Below are 15,008 nucleotides of genomic sequence, written 5' to 3'. Positions count from 1 at the left end.
CCGTGGCTGTTCTTGAATGGCCCAGCCAGAGCCCTGACTTAAACCCAATTGAGCATCTCTGGAGAGACCTGAAAATGGCTGTCCACCAACGTTTACCATCCAACCTGACAGAACTGGAGAGGATCTGCAAGGAGGAATGGCAGAGGATCCCCAAATCCAGATGTGAAAAACTTGTTGCATCTTTCCCAAAACGTCTCATGGCTGTATTAGATCAAAAGGGTGCTTCTACTAAATACTGAGCAAAGGGTCTGAATACTTATGACCATGTGATATTTCAGTTTTTCTTTTTTAATAAATTTGCAAAAATTTCTACATTTCTGTTTTTTTCTGTCAAGATGGGGTGCTGAGTGTACATTACTGAGAAATAAAATGAACTTTTTTGATTTTTGGAAAATGGCTGCAATGAAACAAAGAGTGAAAAATTTAAAGGGGTCTGAATACTTTCCGTACCCACTGTATTTGCAAGAAATAATATAAAATTGTGGTGATCTCTTGCTTCAGAAAGACAAATAAAAGAGAATATTCTATTCCAACTATCCAATAATAAAGCAATTTCATTTTGGCTGAAGACCACAGATAAGCTATTAAAGCATATTTAGCTCAAACTTAAATCTAAATGTACATTACACCTCAAAAGAAGGGTTATGAAAATCCTGTTTTACTACAAATGTAATATATCACGTTCTACTGCTTTACACTGTAGTACACACATTCAGTCCAGGTTTGATCCCTCTGTCTGATAATTAAACAGTTAGCTTACAGTCAAAAGTTTTTATTCATCTCTGCATCTGCTGGGGAGGGAGGTGAAATTCTTGCTTGAGACTCTGGTTGTGGAACAAAGAAAAAGCTATTTTAAAATCCATGTTCAGGGAATACAAGTCGTCAGATACAAATAGCGCCACTTTACAGAGACATCGAGTGGCCAAAGAGAGATATTGGAGAGATATTGTTGCCATCTTTTGAATGATATGTGCACACAAGATATATTATAAATATATATTTTTTGATGAATTTCTGCTCATGAAATAGGCGTATGTATTTACTGAAAGCCAGCTCATAAGACCGCCCTTGTTTATTATAGTGTTGATTAATGGAAAATGTTACTTCTGGGGGAGTATAAGTTAACAGTTTGAGTCAAGCACATAGTGTAGGTCTTCTACTGTCATTGTGCTTTATTGGTATTATTCTTTTTTCACCTTTATTGTCACTCCAGGGCTCCGTACCAGTTACCTGTTGATTGGCAGCCTTTTCTGTTCATCATGCACACTGAGAAAGCAAGTAAAACCACCAGGATGGAGGTGAATGCAGAAGCTCCATTCGCGAGAAACACCAAGTCAACCTCATCTGCAGAGAGACATCAGGAAAAGCATTTTTACCATCTCTTCTGTTTGTTTCAGAAGTAACAATGAGCACTTTTCAGATGCAACAACTTGTGCTGGAAAGTTACTTACTGTCAATGTCCAGCTTAGTCCCGTTTCAGTATGTGTCCACATGACAGCACAGTAGTAGGGTCCCAGCCTGAGAAAACTTCAGGCTCTTCAATGGCAAGTTGTAGACACAGGTGTGTGTTTTTGTGTTGGAATTCCTCTCACACTGATCGTTCCTGCCTCCATGGGTGTAAATGAGTCCTGGACCAGTAAACCAGTAAACACTGTGTTCTCCACCACAGGTCCCAGTCACAGAGGCTCCTGGCTGGATGGGCTCAGATACTGACTGATGGACCAAAACTGGGACGTTCAAACCTGAACCCTTTACACTGACAGTAGTGCCCTCTGCAAATTCAAATTTCTGTGATTTACTACTCACAGAAGTAAGTGGCTGAGTCTGAAATGCGTGAAGTGATATTTACCATTGCCAGTTTGCAGTGTGAAGCGCTTATCGTTCTTGAACTCATCATAAAAAGAGTGATTTTTATTAAACACACTGAAGGCAGAGATGCACCTTGGTTTCTGTCCCAGAGCTTGTTTGTACCAGTAAATCCTTGCTGGAACATCAACGTCATAAGAACATTGTAAAGTCAACTTTTCTCCTGCTTTAACTGATAAAAAATCAGTTGAGAAAGTAATATAGTAATGTAACTAGTTACTTTTTTCAGCCAGTAATAAGGAAAGTATTGTTACTTTTTTAAGGACTAATAAGTAACTAGTAATATATTACAATTTCTGAGTTACTTTCCCAGCACTGGCTGAGTAGTAGCATTACATGCTGTTTGTCCGCTCTAAACTTATATTATTCTATTTGCCTGCAAAATGTTTGGGGGTTTTATGGGCATGAAATTTTGCTAGGACAGAGGGATTATTTGAGTTAATTTCACAATATGAAATGCTATACTAGGTAACCTAATATTACTGGTGATGTTACATTCCTTGTTCGCTTTGCATCTGATATAAACATATCATCCTTTTGTCAGTCACTGTATATTTGTAAAGACAATTTCAAATAACTCTCGCTAGTTTTTTTTTACTCCATTGTTTTTTGAATGCTGTGATTGAATGCTAGCACTTCTTTTGTCATCTGAGGTTCAAAAGACAGCTCTGAGTCACATAGACACCAAGGTTGCAGGCTTCTTTCTGAATGTTATCTGAGAAGACACCCAGGCAAGCGGTTAGATTTTTGAGGTAGCTAGTGCTGGTTCCAACGGGGATAAATACAATTATTTCTGATTTTGTGTCGTTTAACTGAAGGAAGATATTAGACATCCAGGCTTTTATCTCAACGAGGCAAGAGAGAACACCAGAGACATTGGAAGAACCAGGCCTTAATGGGACGTACAACTGGGTGTCATCTGCATAAAAATGGAAATATAAGTCTGAATGATTTTCCCCATGGATAGCATGGTGCATAACAGTGGCCCCAAGATTGCCCTGTAGAATTATTAAGGTCAATAGAAAAACCTTCCTGTTGACTTACACAAAAGTCTGATGAACTACATGGCCATCCACCACCCCAACTCCGAAAGCACATACATAAAGGGCACATACTTTTTTTGCATTGGGACTGAATGTTGGGCCAAATCATGAGGAGCAGAATTATTCAATAAAAATACAATTCTTGGGAATATTGGGCTACATCAATTAACTGCAGACCACAATGAAGATACACAAATATATCTCAAAATCAAAATTGTCATCACACAAATCCAATTTTATTGAAAACACAAAAATTTAACATGTACAGTTCTACTGCTTCACACTGGAGTACACGCATTCACTGTTGGTGTTGTTCCTCTGTTTTCTTGATCTGTTAGGCAGGTTAACATTTAAAGCAGCATAATGGAGGCTGTCTGCATCTCGGTAACCCTGGTAACAAAATATACAAAACTGGATTACGATATTGATATATATCGATTGATATCAACAAAACAGTTGGTTGTTTTGCAATGAGAATTTTTTAATGGTAATCAATGAAGTATTACTATTATGAGTCATTTCACCTCTGAAGTTGTTGTGGAAGGACTTGATAATCTTGCTTGAGACTCTGGTTGTGAAACAAAGAAAACATTCTTATATTCAAAAGTTGTATTTAGTGAATAGAAGCCATCATAAAAAAACAGTAACACTTACCTGTACATTGGCAGTTGTTTTTCTTGATTATCTTGTACACCAAGAAAGCCAGTAGAACAATTAGGATGGTAGTGAATGTCAAAGCGCCACTCAGGAAATACACCAAGACAAGAGAATCCACCTCATCTGCAGATTCAGACATCAGAAACAGAGCTTTCAGCTTTTACCTCTGTGGTCACCCAAAGCTTGATTGGAAGGTAACAATAAATAACTAAATAGGACAACCTCTGCTGAAAAGTTACGTACGCTCGATTTCCAGCTTGGTCCCATTTCCAAACAGTACATGTCCACATGAGGCAACAGCACAGTAGTAGGTCCCAGCATGAGAAAGATTCAGGCTCTTCAATGCCAAGTTGTAAACACAGGTGTGTGTTTGTGTGCTGGATTTCCTCTCACACAGATCGTTCCTGCCTCCATGGGTGTAAATGAGTCCTGGATGAGATTCTTCAGAGGTTTTGAACCAGTAAACACTGTGTTCTCCATCACAGGTCCCAGTGTGTACTGTACAGTTCAGAGTCACAGAGCCTCCTGGCTGGATGGGCTCAGATGCTGACTGAAGGACTGAAGCTGGGACTTTCAAACCTGAACCCTTTACACTGACAGTAGTGCCCTCTGCAAAAGTCAAGACAAATGTATAGCTAGTTGCGCAGTAGTAAGTAGCTGAGTCTGAAATGTCCAAATCATATATTGTCAAGTGATTTGCACCTTTTACAGTATCCAGAAGCGTGAAGCGTTGATTATTCTTGAATTCATGATAAAAAGTGGTTCTTCTATCATACACATAGAAGGTAGAGATGAGCCTTGGTTTCTGTCCCAGCGTTTGCTTAAACCAGTAAAGCCATGCTGAATTATCACGTTCATAGAAACATTGCAGAGTCACATTTTCTCCGACATTAGCTGATACAAAACGTCTCTCTTGATGAACAGACGAGGGCAATTTGGGATCTGTAATCTGAGCTGAAATGAAATGAAAGACAAAGCAAATGCACGATTAATTAAATTTAATAGACTTCAGTGTAATTTCTATACTAAAATTAGAAGCATTTCTATGAAGAGTTGCTATAAAGTAAAATTGGAGCTGCTGTAGCCATAAAAACAAAACTCACCCATTTTCCCCACGAACAAACATATCAGACAGAAAACAAACTTTGGAGATGTCATCGTGTTCAAATATGTATGTTGAATGAAAGGGTCTTGATACTTTCCCCACTCTTAAGAGAAAAGACTGTGTTTGATTGGCCAGCCTGATGTGACACTATGTCCTCCTTAGGAAACATGATCACATGTTCACTGCCACCTATAGTGTTTGGTTCTTGAGAAGATTCACATGTTGAGAGGTACAATGATGAAAACAAATTCATCTTGGCATATTCAAAATTAGCGAACAAGAATTTCCATATATATACAGCACATCAGAGCATGTTCATTTAGAATGTTTAACTAAATTCATAATCATAAAAAAAATATTTCCTGTTTATTTCTTCTGGGGGGTTTTTTTTCCACAAAATGCTCTGAGTTTGACTTGAGTGGAGGAACTCATTTACCCTTTGTTAAGGATTTCTTATGCTCATCTTTTACTTGCAGATGTTTCCCAAGACTGGTGTGATGCTTCAACTCAATGTCTCTCGCACGAGTTAACGGTGCTCACGTTCATTATTTGAAAAATAATACATGGTCAGTGCACCCTTTACTGAAAATATGAGCATGTTCAATAAACGTCTTGTAGCATACTCATGCCCTTCAAGTATCTTGGCAACATTTGGCAATGGACCACTACATCCACCAGATAAAATAACATGCAGGTATAATAACTTATGTACCTGTCAAAAAAGGTGTCAGTAATAATGTTAGGTAAAAAGGAAACTTTAAATCACCTGCCCAAGAGTTTAGATCTTAGACATTACTTGTATCACAGTTTATAATCTGATGTTTCAATATGCCCTATGCAACTAAAGTATTCTATCCATTGTTTTTGTTGTTGTAAGTAGTACTCTAAATAGTATTTCAATTAAGTAGTTCTACTAATATTAGTATTTGAATTACTAGTATTAGTGTTAGTATTTGCCTTTTCTGTGTGATCAAATATGACACAATAATAACTCCCCTGTGTTTGGATGTTTTAGTGGTTCTTAGCTTAAGGAAAAGTATGTGGGAGTTCCATCCTCTCTACATCCTGCTGAAAACCACAGTAGCTGCTGCACTGAGAGAGATACAAAGCAAAAGCATGGAGGTAAAGGTTGAAGGGTCTCAGCGTAAAGACTGCTTCATTTCTGTTTTGCATTCATAGAGCAGCAGTGCCAAAAAATAAACTTTGCATTACTACTACTGTTTGGCATAAAACCTATTCTGCAAAACATGTTAACTTCACCCTGTTCTTCAGCATTAGTAAGACTAAGACCTGAATACCAATTATCACTGTGCACACAACAAAATCAGTCAGGGACAACACCCTGTTCACTTTCTACCAGCTAGGAGTGTAGTGATACATACTGGTATAAGGTGAATACCCACCTCTGTGTAGGGGGATCTACCAGAGAAGTTGCAATGTTCTTGGACACTTTTTTGCAATAAAATTTTGGAAATAAATGAAAACTCCATGATAAACTACATCAACGTTACATCTAACCATGCATATTTATACCAGCTTACCTTGATGCTTTAAGTGCTTGCAATCGACCCTTCGCAAAGCCACACCCACTTAGTTACTGTTGCTAAGTGCGACAAACTGTCAGACCTGTCAGACTCAGCATGGTGCTGCCACTGTCTCTAACTGTACTCCCTGGAGAAATATTGTTGAATTTTTGGAAAATCAAAAAGGCGATCTCAGAAAGAAGGAGACAGAAAGGTTTGCATTATACCTTTGAAGGTTGTATTCAGGCTGTCAAAGTGACGTGAAAAAATAAAGAAAAAGCTATGGCCTACCAATCACAGAGTGGTAGTGAACCACTGCATCACCTCAGGATTGAGACAGAGGACAATGATTAGAATTAGCACTGTTCCTGTAAAGCTGGGTAGGTCTCTAGTCAGTTTTAAAATCATTAAAAAGCAAAAACAGTAGGGCTTTATGACATTACATTTAGCAGTAGGTTAGCTAGCGTTAGCTAACTAACATTACATTCGGAACAATCCACAGCCTACATTTTCTGGATTTGTTTTAGGTTTTGGAATGGGAATACATCGTACTTCTCCTTTCAACCTCTCCTGGTCAGGACTGTAACTATTACAAGTGCCCCAGGAACAGCGTTTGACCATATCTTGGTAAAAGTCGAGAAAAAATTTAGAAAAAGACTCATTTCTGAAACGAGTCTACGGAGCATCGCCATGAAAGTGTCGGACCTCAGTTAGAGCAAGTCCTACACTGTGCTGTGATTGGCCACCTTGCATATTCGGGGCGTGGCTTAGAGAAGGGTGAATTGACTGAGATGCAACTGCCTGTGTCACAGTGATTTGTCTCGTGTGACATCCTGTGTGTGTTTCGTCATTCTCTGCATAGCCTTTACAGTGGCAAAGTGTTTGTCAATAGACGATTTCCTTTTTTGTTTGACCGCAGTGCTTCTTCAGTTTACCCCTGCCTGCTTTAGGAAAGAAGATCTGGATATTTTTTCATGGTCCTTTGCTGTTATTTTTATTGGCAAATGTCAGAGATATTGCTATCACACATGTCTGCTGTGTCTTGTAAACAAGGAAGAGAGATTGCTGATGTGTCACAATGTTTTGCCAGAAACAACGATGATAGGTCAGATTTGCAGAAAAGTTGCGGTGATTGATCAAAATTGCAAATTGAGCTGAACTCACTGGGATTTGTTGAATTTGTTGTAATAGTAATGATAGCAACATTGCAAAATCCTGGCGGGACATGTTAGAGAGCTTCATCACTTGAACAAAACCATAAGTCATTTTGGGGCACTCGCTCGAACAACTAATGCCCTTGTTGTTTTTTAGGACAGTCTCCAACATACGTGCTCGTCTAACATAAAGTTAGATAACGATATTACACCAGCGGCTGCTGCACCATGCAAGAGTGTGTGTTGATCAGTAATGGAGGAAGTATTCAGATCCTTAAAGTAGTAATACTGAAGTATAAAAATACTCCCTTACAAGTAAAAGTTATAAATTGAAAATGTACCTAAAGTCTCAAAAGTAAAGGTAGGCTACGATTAAGTTAGACAGGCTTCATTCTAATCCGAACAGAAGCACTACTACTACTACTAGAACCTCATTTTTGTATACATTGTATATATTTTGTTGGTTAACAGACATTTTCTCTGTACAGAGACACCCTGCAGTGACTGTATGACACTGATAAATGACACCCTGTGGTTTCAGGGTAATGAATCATTATTTATTAGATTAACATCAAACTCTATACTTTTGTGAAATGCACACATTTGATTTTTTTGGATTTTAGAACAGAGTTCTGAAGGTTGTCGGTAATCTTTTGAAAACCTTGTTTGGGAGCCAACGGAATACGATATCTCAGCATAAAAACGGACAATACAATTTTCAGTTGGAAATTATTTACTTAGTATCATTTATCAAACATGATTGAAAATAATCTGCAACAACAGTCTGAACTTTACCAGAAAGATTCCACCTGTAAGCTGAATCATCAACACCAATGTAAAGAAGTTTTAACCTCAATGTGACTTTCCTAGTTAAATAAAGGTTAAGAAGATTTGATAAAATATTATGATCAACATTAAATCTATCTGATCTACACTGACTGCAGCAAAATCTTGCCTTTTATCAAGCAATTTAACAATGTCATCCACAACAGCAGTTATTGTAATATGACCAGGTATCCTGACCTCTTTGGATTTAGGACAGTATGGGCAGGTATTGTGAGCTAACCAGTGATTCTGCTAAGAGAGAGAAGAGTGTGGATGTAGGCCGATAGTTGTTGAGGTCAAAAGAATCACTACTGTTGTGTAACTGAGCTGTTTTCCATATTACAGGAGTTTACCAGAGGTAAAGGTTGAACCAAAAATATGCACAAGGAAAACAGGAGAGTCAAGCCTAGGTACTGCATGTTAGATTTGTCCTCACCAGGAGACTTTTCTATGTTAATGTTTCTCAGTGTATCACTGTATATACCCTGAGCATTTAACATTATTGAAGGAAACACAGTTGTAATGGTGGGGTAGCCAAGCCTGATCCCTTCACCCTGCTCTTCTACATGATCAATACACTAAGCACACTCCACTAAAATCTGATCAACTGTCACTGTGTATACAAACAATCAAGCAAGCAAGCAGTGGAAGAAGGATTCTGTTCTATTGCCAAGGCTTAAATGAATGCAATAAAGGTCAGACTTGACTAAGAAAACTTCAGGCAGCTGTAAAACCCATCCACCATCGGTATGATACACAGAATTCATTGTAACCCTGTAGCATAATGGACTTTATGTCTGGTTTGTTTATCTCATTTTAGCATAGGTACTGACTCAGCTGTCTGTCATCAAAATGAACATATGCACTGTAGGATTCAATTATTGAAGGTCAAAACAAAATCCTTCCCGTTGACTTTAACAAAAGTCTGATGCACCACCCCTACTCCCACTCTCAGTACTCAGTACTTTCTGCCTCACTACATAAAGGCCACACTTCTTCTTCTTGCATTGGGACTGGGAGTAAATCAAAGGAGCAAAATCATTCAATAAAAACATTATTCCTGGGAGTACTGGGCCTCATCCTTTTGTTGCACACCACAGATACACAAATATTTCTCAGAATAAACATCTAAATCTGCATTAGTTCTACACTTGAAATACCACAAAATCTATTTTATTGAAACCAATATAGTTAAATATAAATGTAACATGTTCAGTTCATCTGCCTCACACTGGAGTACACACATTCACTGTTGGTGTTGTTCCTCTGTCTTCTTGATCTGTTGGGCAGGTTAACATTTAAAGCAGCATAATGGAGGCTGTCTGCATCTCGGTAACCCTGGTAACAAAATATGTGAAACTGGATTACGATATTGGTTCTTAAAAAAGCAACAAAACTATTGGTTGATTTGCATTAATAATGTGTTATAATAGAAATGAATGGACAATTTCACCTCTGCGGTTGTTGCGGAAGGACTTGATAATCTTGCTTGAGACTCTGGTTGTAAAACAAAGAAATTGCTCTTTTATTCAAAAGTTGTATTTTGAAAATGCAAGCCATCATAAAAAAACAACACTTACCTGTACATTGGCAGTTGTTTTTCTTGATTATCTTGTACACTAAGATAACCAGTAGAACAATCAGGATGGTAGTGAATATCAAAGCTCCACTCAAGAAATACACCAAGACAAGAGAATCCACCTGATCTGCAGATTCAGACATCAGAAACAGAGCTTTCAGCTTTTACCTCTGTGGTCACCCAAAGCTTGATTGGAAGGTAACAATAAATAACTAAATAGGACAACCTCTGCTATAAAGTTACTTACCTTCAAAGTCCAGTTTGGTCCCGTTTCCAAACAGCATGTGTCCACATGAGGCAACAGCACAGTAGTAGGTCCCAGCATGGGAAAGATTCAGGCTCTCCAGTGGCAAGTTGTAGACACAGGTGTGTGTTTGTGTGCTGGATTTCCTCTCACACTGATCGTTCCTGCCTCCATGAGTGTAAATGAGTCCTGGATGAGATTCTTCATAGTATTTGAACCAGTAAACACTGTGTTCTCCATCACAGGTCCCAGTGTGTACTGTACAGTTCAGAGTCACAGAGCCTCCTGACTGGATGGGCTCAGATGCTGACTGATGGACCGAAGCTGGGACTTTCAAACCTGAACCCTTTACACTGACAGTAGTGCCCTCTGCAAAAGTCAAGACATATGTATAGCTAGTTCCGCAGTAGTAAGTAGCTGCGTCTGAAATGTCCAAATCAAATATTGTCAAGTGATTTGTACTGTTTTTAGTATCCAGTGTGAAGCGTGGATTGTTGAATTCATGATAAAAAGTGGCTTTTGTATCAAACACATAGAAGGTAGAGATGAGCCTTGGTTTCTGTCCCAGATTTTGCTTATACCAGTAAAGCCATGCTGAATTAAGACCTTTATAGAAACATTGCAGAGTCACATTTTCTCCAATATCAGCTGATACAAAACGTGTCTTTTGATGAATAGATGAGGAGACTTTCAGATCTGTCATCTGAGCTGAAGTGAAATGAAAGACAAAGTAAATTAATCAAATCTGATTGAATTCACTGTAATTAATATAAGGTATATTACAAGCATTTCCATGAAGAGTTACTATAAAGTAAAAGTGGAGCTGCTGGAGCCATAAAAACAAAACTCACCCATTTTCCCCACGAACAAACATATCAGACAGAAAACAAACTTTGGAGATCTCATCATGTTCAAATTGTATTGTTGAATGAAAAGGATCTCGATTCTTTCTCCACTCTTAAGAGACAAGACTGTGTTTGATTGGCCAGCCTGATGTGACACCATGTCCTAATTAGGAAACATTATCACATGTTCACTGCCACCTATAGTGTTTGGTTCTTGAGAGGTACAGTGTATGATGAAAGCAATGGCTTCGTCTTGGTATCATATTCAAAATTAGGGAACAAGGATTTACAGATATATACAGCACATCAGAGCATGTTCATAGTTCAAAATTTGGAACTAAATTCATAATCCCAGAAAATGAACTATTTACTGTTTATTTCTTCTGTGTTTTTTCTTGCTGAGAGTTTGACTTGAGCGGAGGAACTCTGCAGCTGTTGGCTCGTGGTCATACACTTTGTTAAGGGTTTCTTATGGTCATTATTCACTCACAGATGTTTCCCAAGACTGGTGTGATGCTCGATGTGTCTCGTAGGAGTTGACAACGCTTACGTGATTAATTATTTGAAAACGGGTATGGTCAGTTCACCCTTCACCGAAAACATGAGCATGTTCAATAAATGCACTGTTTTAGCGTGCTCATGCACTTCATGCATTTTGGCAACATTTGGCAATGGAACATTATGTCCAACAAAAACAATAACATTCAGGTACATACCTGTCAAAAAACAAGAAAATCAACATATTGACCGAACCAACATCCTGAATCAGTTAAAGCCCTAATAGTTACTAGTTACAGCAGTGTAAGTGGAAAAGTGTGGTTTTGGAACATTCTGATGAACTGAACCATTAAAATGTTTGAATAGAAATTTTAGGTTTAAACCTATTATGCTGCATTTCCAGCCCTATATTGTGGTTCTGTGACTCCTGTCTGTTGGCTTTGCATGATTCAAAGTTCATAAAAGTATTTTCTATCTTATACTGGCTCCTCATGCTGGTCCTCATTTCAGCATCTGTCTGAAACAAGCTGTTTATGCTTCTGTTTCTTTGAGATCCCCCCACTCCAGATCCCACTGTCTTCTGATTGGCCATTGTCCAATGTGTTTACCAGGTTGCTGCAGGGATAGGTCTGCATGTTCCTTTGTGGGCGTTGCCATGTATTCTATGCCTGGAGCAAATGACCATATTTGGAAATCGGAATGACATCATACCGAGCCATTAGTAGAAAAAACAGTTCAAAACAGTGTTCAGAACAGGGGGATATCTGAGGTTTTGGCTCACAGGGATTTCTTTTTAATACTTTTACCTCATCATTTGAAACTTTGGTCATGTTTAATGTGAACATCTGACCTTGTAACATTATAGAAATGCTAGAAAATATGAAAAAGGTCCCCTTTAAAAAACCTAAGTAAGAGCTTAGATCTTAGACATTACTTGTACTACACTTTATAAACTGATGTTTCAATATGCCCTATGAGACTAGTGTACTCTACGCATTGTTTTTGTTGTTGTAAGTAGTACTCTAAATAGTATGTCAATTAAGTAGTTCTACTAATATTAGTATTTGTATTACTAGTATTAGTGTTAGTATTAGCCATTGCTATGTGATCGAATATGACACTATAATCACTCCCCTGTGTTTGGATGTTTCAGTGGTCCTTAGCTTAAGGTATAATATGTGGGAGTTCCATCACCTCTACATCCTGCTGAAAACCACAGTAGCTGCTGCACTGAGAGAGATACAAAGCAAAAGCATGGAGGTAAAGGTTGAAGGGTCTCAGTGTAAAGACTGCCTCATTTCTGTTTTGCAATTGTTAGAGCAGCAGTGCCAAAAAGAAACTTTTCACTATGCAAGGCTACTAGTGTATGGCATAAAAACTATTCTGTTCTTCAGCATTTATATTCCACTAAGACCTGATTACCAGTTATTACAGTGGACACAACAAAATTAGTCAGGGCCCTGTCCGTCTTCTACCTGCCGGAGGTGTAGTGATATTTATATACAGGTATGCGGTGAATACACACCTCTGTGCAGGCGGATTTATCACATACCAGACAAGTGTTCTCACAGGGTAAGGCTGCAGGCCATCATGCCACACTCTTTCATGTAATCTGTGGCATTAACCATGCAAGTGAACTTTTGTTCCCTAACTTTAGCCCTTAAGGCATTGCCTCCTCCCACACAACATAACATAAGTCCTCCAAATGTAACAAAGAAAGATGTTTTTTGTCCTTGCTCTTTAGAATGATACATAGAAGTGTTTCTGATCTGACTTCCCTATTTGCGGAATGACCATAATTAGTCTGTGCTATTCTAAAAGCGTTACAAAATACATCCCTTTTCTGAGGCAATAAGGTTAAGTTAGGTGTACGCACAAAAAGATCTTGGTTTAGGAAAATAACTCCCCTGATCAAGTTTTGGGTTAAATAATTCTTTGTAAAGGTTTGGGGACCGTCAACTGACATCTTCCTTCGCTCATATCGTACAGGGCTAGAGAGCTTCATCACTTGAACGAAACCATTTGTTGTTTAGGGGCACTCACTCTTATGACACCCAAACTTTAAGGAAAAACACATCCTCTCTCGTTTTGTCCTGCTCAGTCTTTCAGTCAATGTGTGGGCAAACACGTCGCTTGAATCTGGTCCAGTATGTCTCGCATACTCAGAAAGTGCTTTTATGGTTATGAAGGAAAGTTAAATATTTTCTGGTTTTCCCTCTCAGCTAAAGTAACTAACAAGATGTAAAGCTATCCATCCATCAGGAAAGTCCATAAATCACCAGAAGTTGAGGCAGAGCAGCTGGAGGACATTAGAGGTAAAACCAGAAAATATTTTCCCTATAAAATATGATACACTTTCACCAAAATCAGTGAAAAAAGTTATACAGTTGTGTTTTTGTACAGTAATGAGTAGGCGTAGTCTCGCAGAGCCAGACTATAGATGTTTAAAGAGAACTAAATGCAGCATTGTAAGTGGGACTCCGCTGCTCAGTGGCCAATTTTTTGGCAAGTACTTTTGTACTCTCACTCAAGTAGTTATTTTGATGACTACTTTTATTTCTACTTGAGTACTTTTTTTTGCAAAGTAACAGTATTTTTACTTTAGTACGGTTTTTGGCTACTCTACCCACCTCTGTATATGTAGTAAGTTGCAGGAGGTCTAATGTTGATCCTGGTTGGATCCTTTATCAAAATATTTTTAAAAATTTAATTGAAAATAATCTGCAACAACAGTCTGAACTTAACCAGAAAGATATGATTTAACCATGTGGAAGCTGAATCATCAAAATCAATGTATATTATCATCAACAACATTAAACAGATCTACACAGAATGCAGCAAAATCTTGCCTTTTATCAAGCAATTTAACAATGTCATCCAAAACATCAGTTATTGTAATATGACCAGGTATCCTGACCTCTTTGGATTTAGGACAGTATGGGCAGGTATTGTGAGCTAACCAGTGATTCTGCTAAGAGAGAGAAGAGTGTGGATGTAGGCCGATAGTTGTGTAGGTCATAAGATCACCTTAGTGTAACTGAGCTGTTTCAAGCCTAGGTACTGCATGTTAGATTTGTCCTCACCAGGAGACTTCTATGTTTAGGTATGTTACGGCTGCCGAGGGCAGCCGTCTGTGGGTCACTGCTGCCTGTGTTTCTCCCTGCATGTTACACTGTGAGGCGGGGGATTGGCTGGACTTCGGCAAGCCTGGTTGATCCCGCCTCCCACCTCCGACGATTCCGATTGGAGCGGCACACCACCCCTACTCCAATCGCCAAGCCGCCTGCAGGACCGCCTTCGTGCCTTCCCCCTCAAATAGGCTGGTCTGCTGCTGATTCAGGGCAGCTACCTTTTGCCATGTGGTTTGCCCTGACGCTGGTCCTAACCTTGAACTCTGTGTGTGCATGTATCCTCAGTGGAAACAGCTTCTGTGTTTGTGAGACCTGGGTATTACTGAGAGTTGGTAACTCACCTGGGATAGTCTACAGACTTGGGCTAGGGGAAGCTCGTTCACTGATTACCCACACCTGGTAGTTAAATATTTGTTTAGTGACACTAGGTTTAGGGGTGCTGCGCTCCCTGTGTTTTTCCACTTCTGAGCAACGGCTAGAGAGGTTTTTGTTTATCTTTTTTCAAGTAGTTTAGTAATCCCCCACGTAGGAGGGATCT

The 15,008-nt window shown here is 38.8% G+C and overlaps 2 protein-coding genes across 2 annotated transcripts in view; both read right to left on the bottom strand.

Moving 5' to 3' along the window:
- LOC123960356 (scavenger receptor cysteine-rich type 1 protein M130-like) overlaps positions 1–15,008 on the bottom strand; it is a 549,618-nt gene that overhangs the window by 218,386 nt on the left and 316,224 nt on the right. The gene's annotated exons all lie outside the window — the stretch shown is intronic.
- Positions 3,180–4,724, bottom strand: LOC123960198 (immunoglobulin kappa light chain-like). The gene is made up of 5 exons (XM_046034835.1): positions 4,670–4,724; positions 3,810–4,520; positions 3,564–3,689; positions 3,434–3,477; positions 3,180–3,299 (listed from the first exon to the last, which is right to left on the bottom strand). Exons 1-5 carry the CDS (start codon positions 4,722–4,724, stop codon positions 3,180–3,182), a joined length of 1,056 nt encoding a protein of 351 aa, XP_045890791.1.

Source organism: Micropterus dolomieu, linkage group LG21 (assembly GCF_021292245.1).
Source record: "Micropterus dolomieu isolate WLL.071019.BEF.003 ecotype Adirondacks linkage group LG21, ASM2129224v1, whole genome shotgun sequence".
In the NCBI taxonomy this organism is placed as follows: Eukaryota; Metazoa; Chordata; class Actinopteri; order Centrarchiformes; family Centrarchidae; genus Micropterus; species Micropterus dolomieu.
The sequence above is the reverse complement of the archived record's forward strand: the minus strand, read 5'-3'. Positions and strand labels throughout refer to the sequence as shown.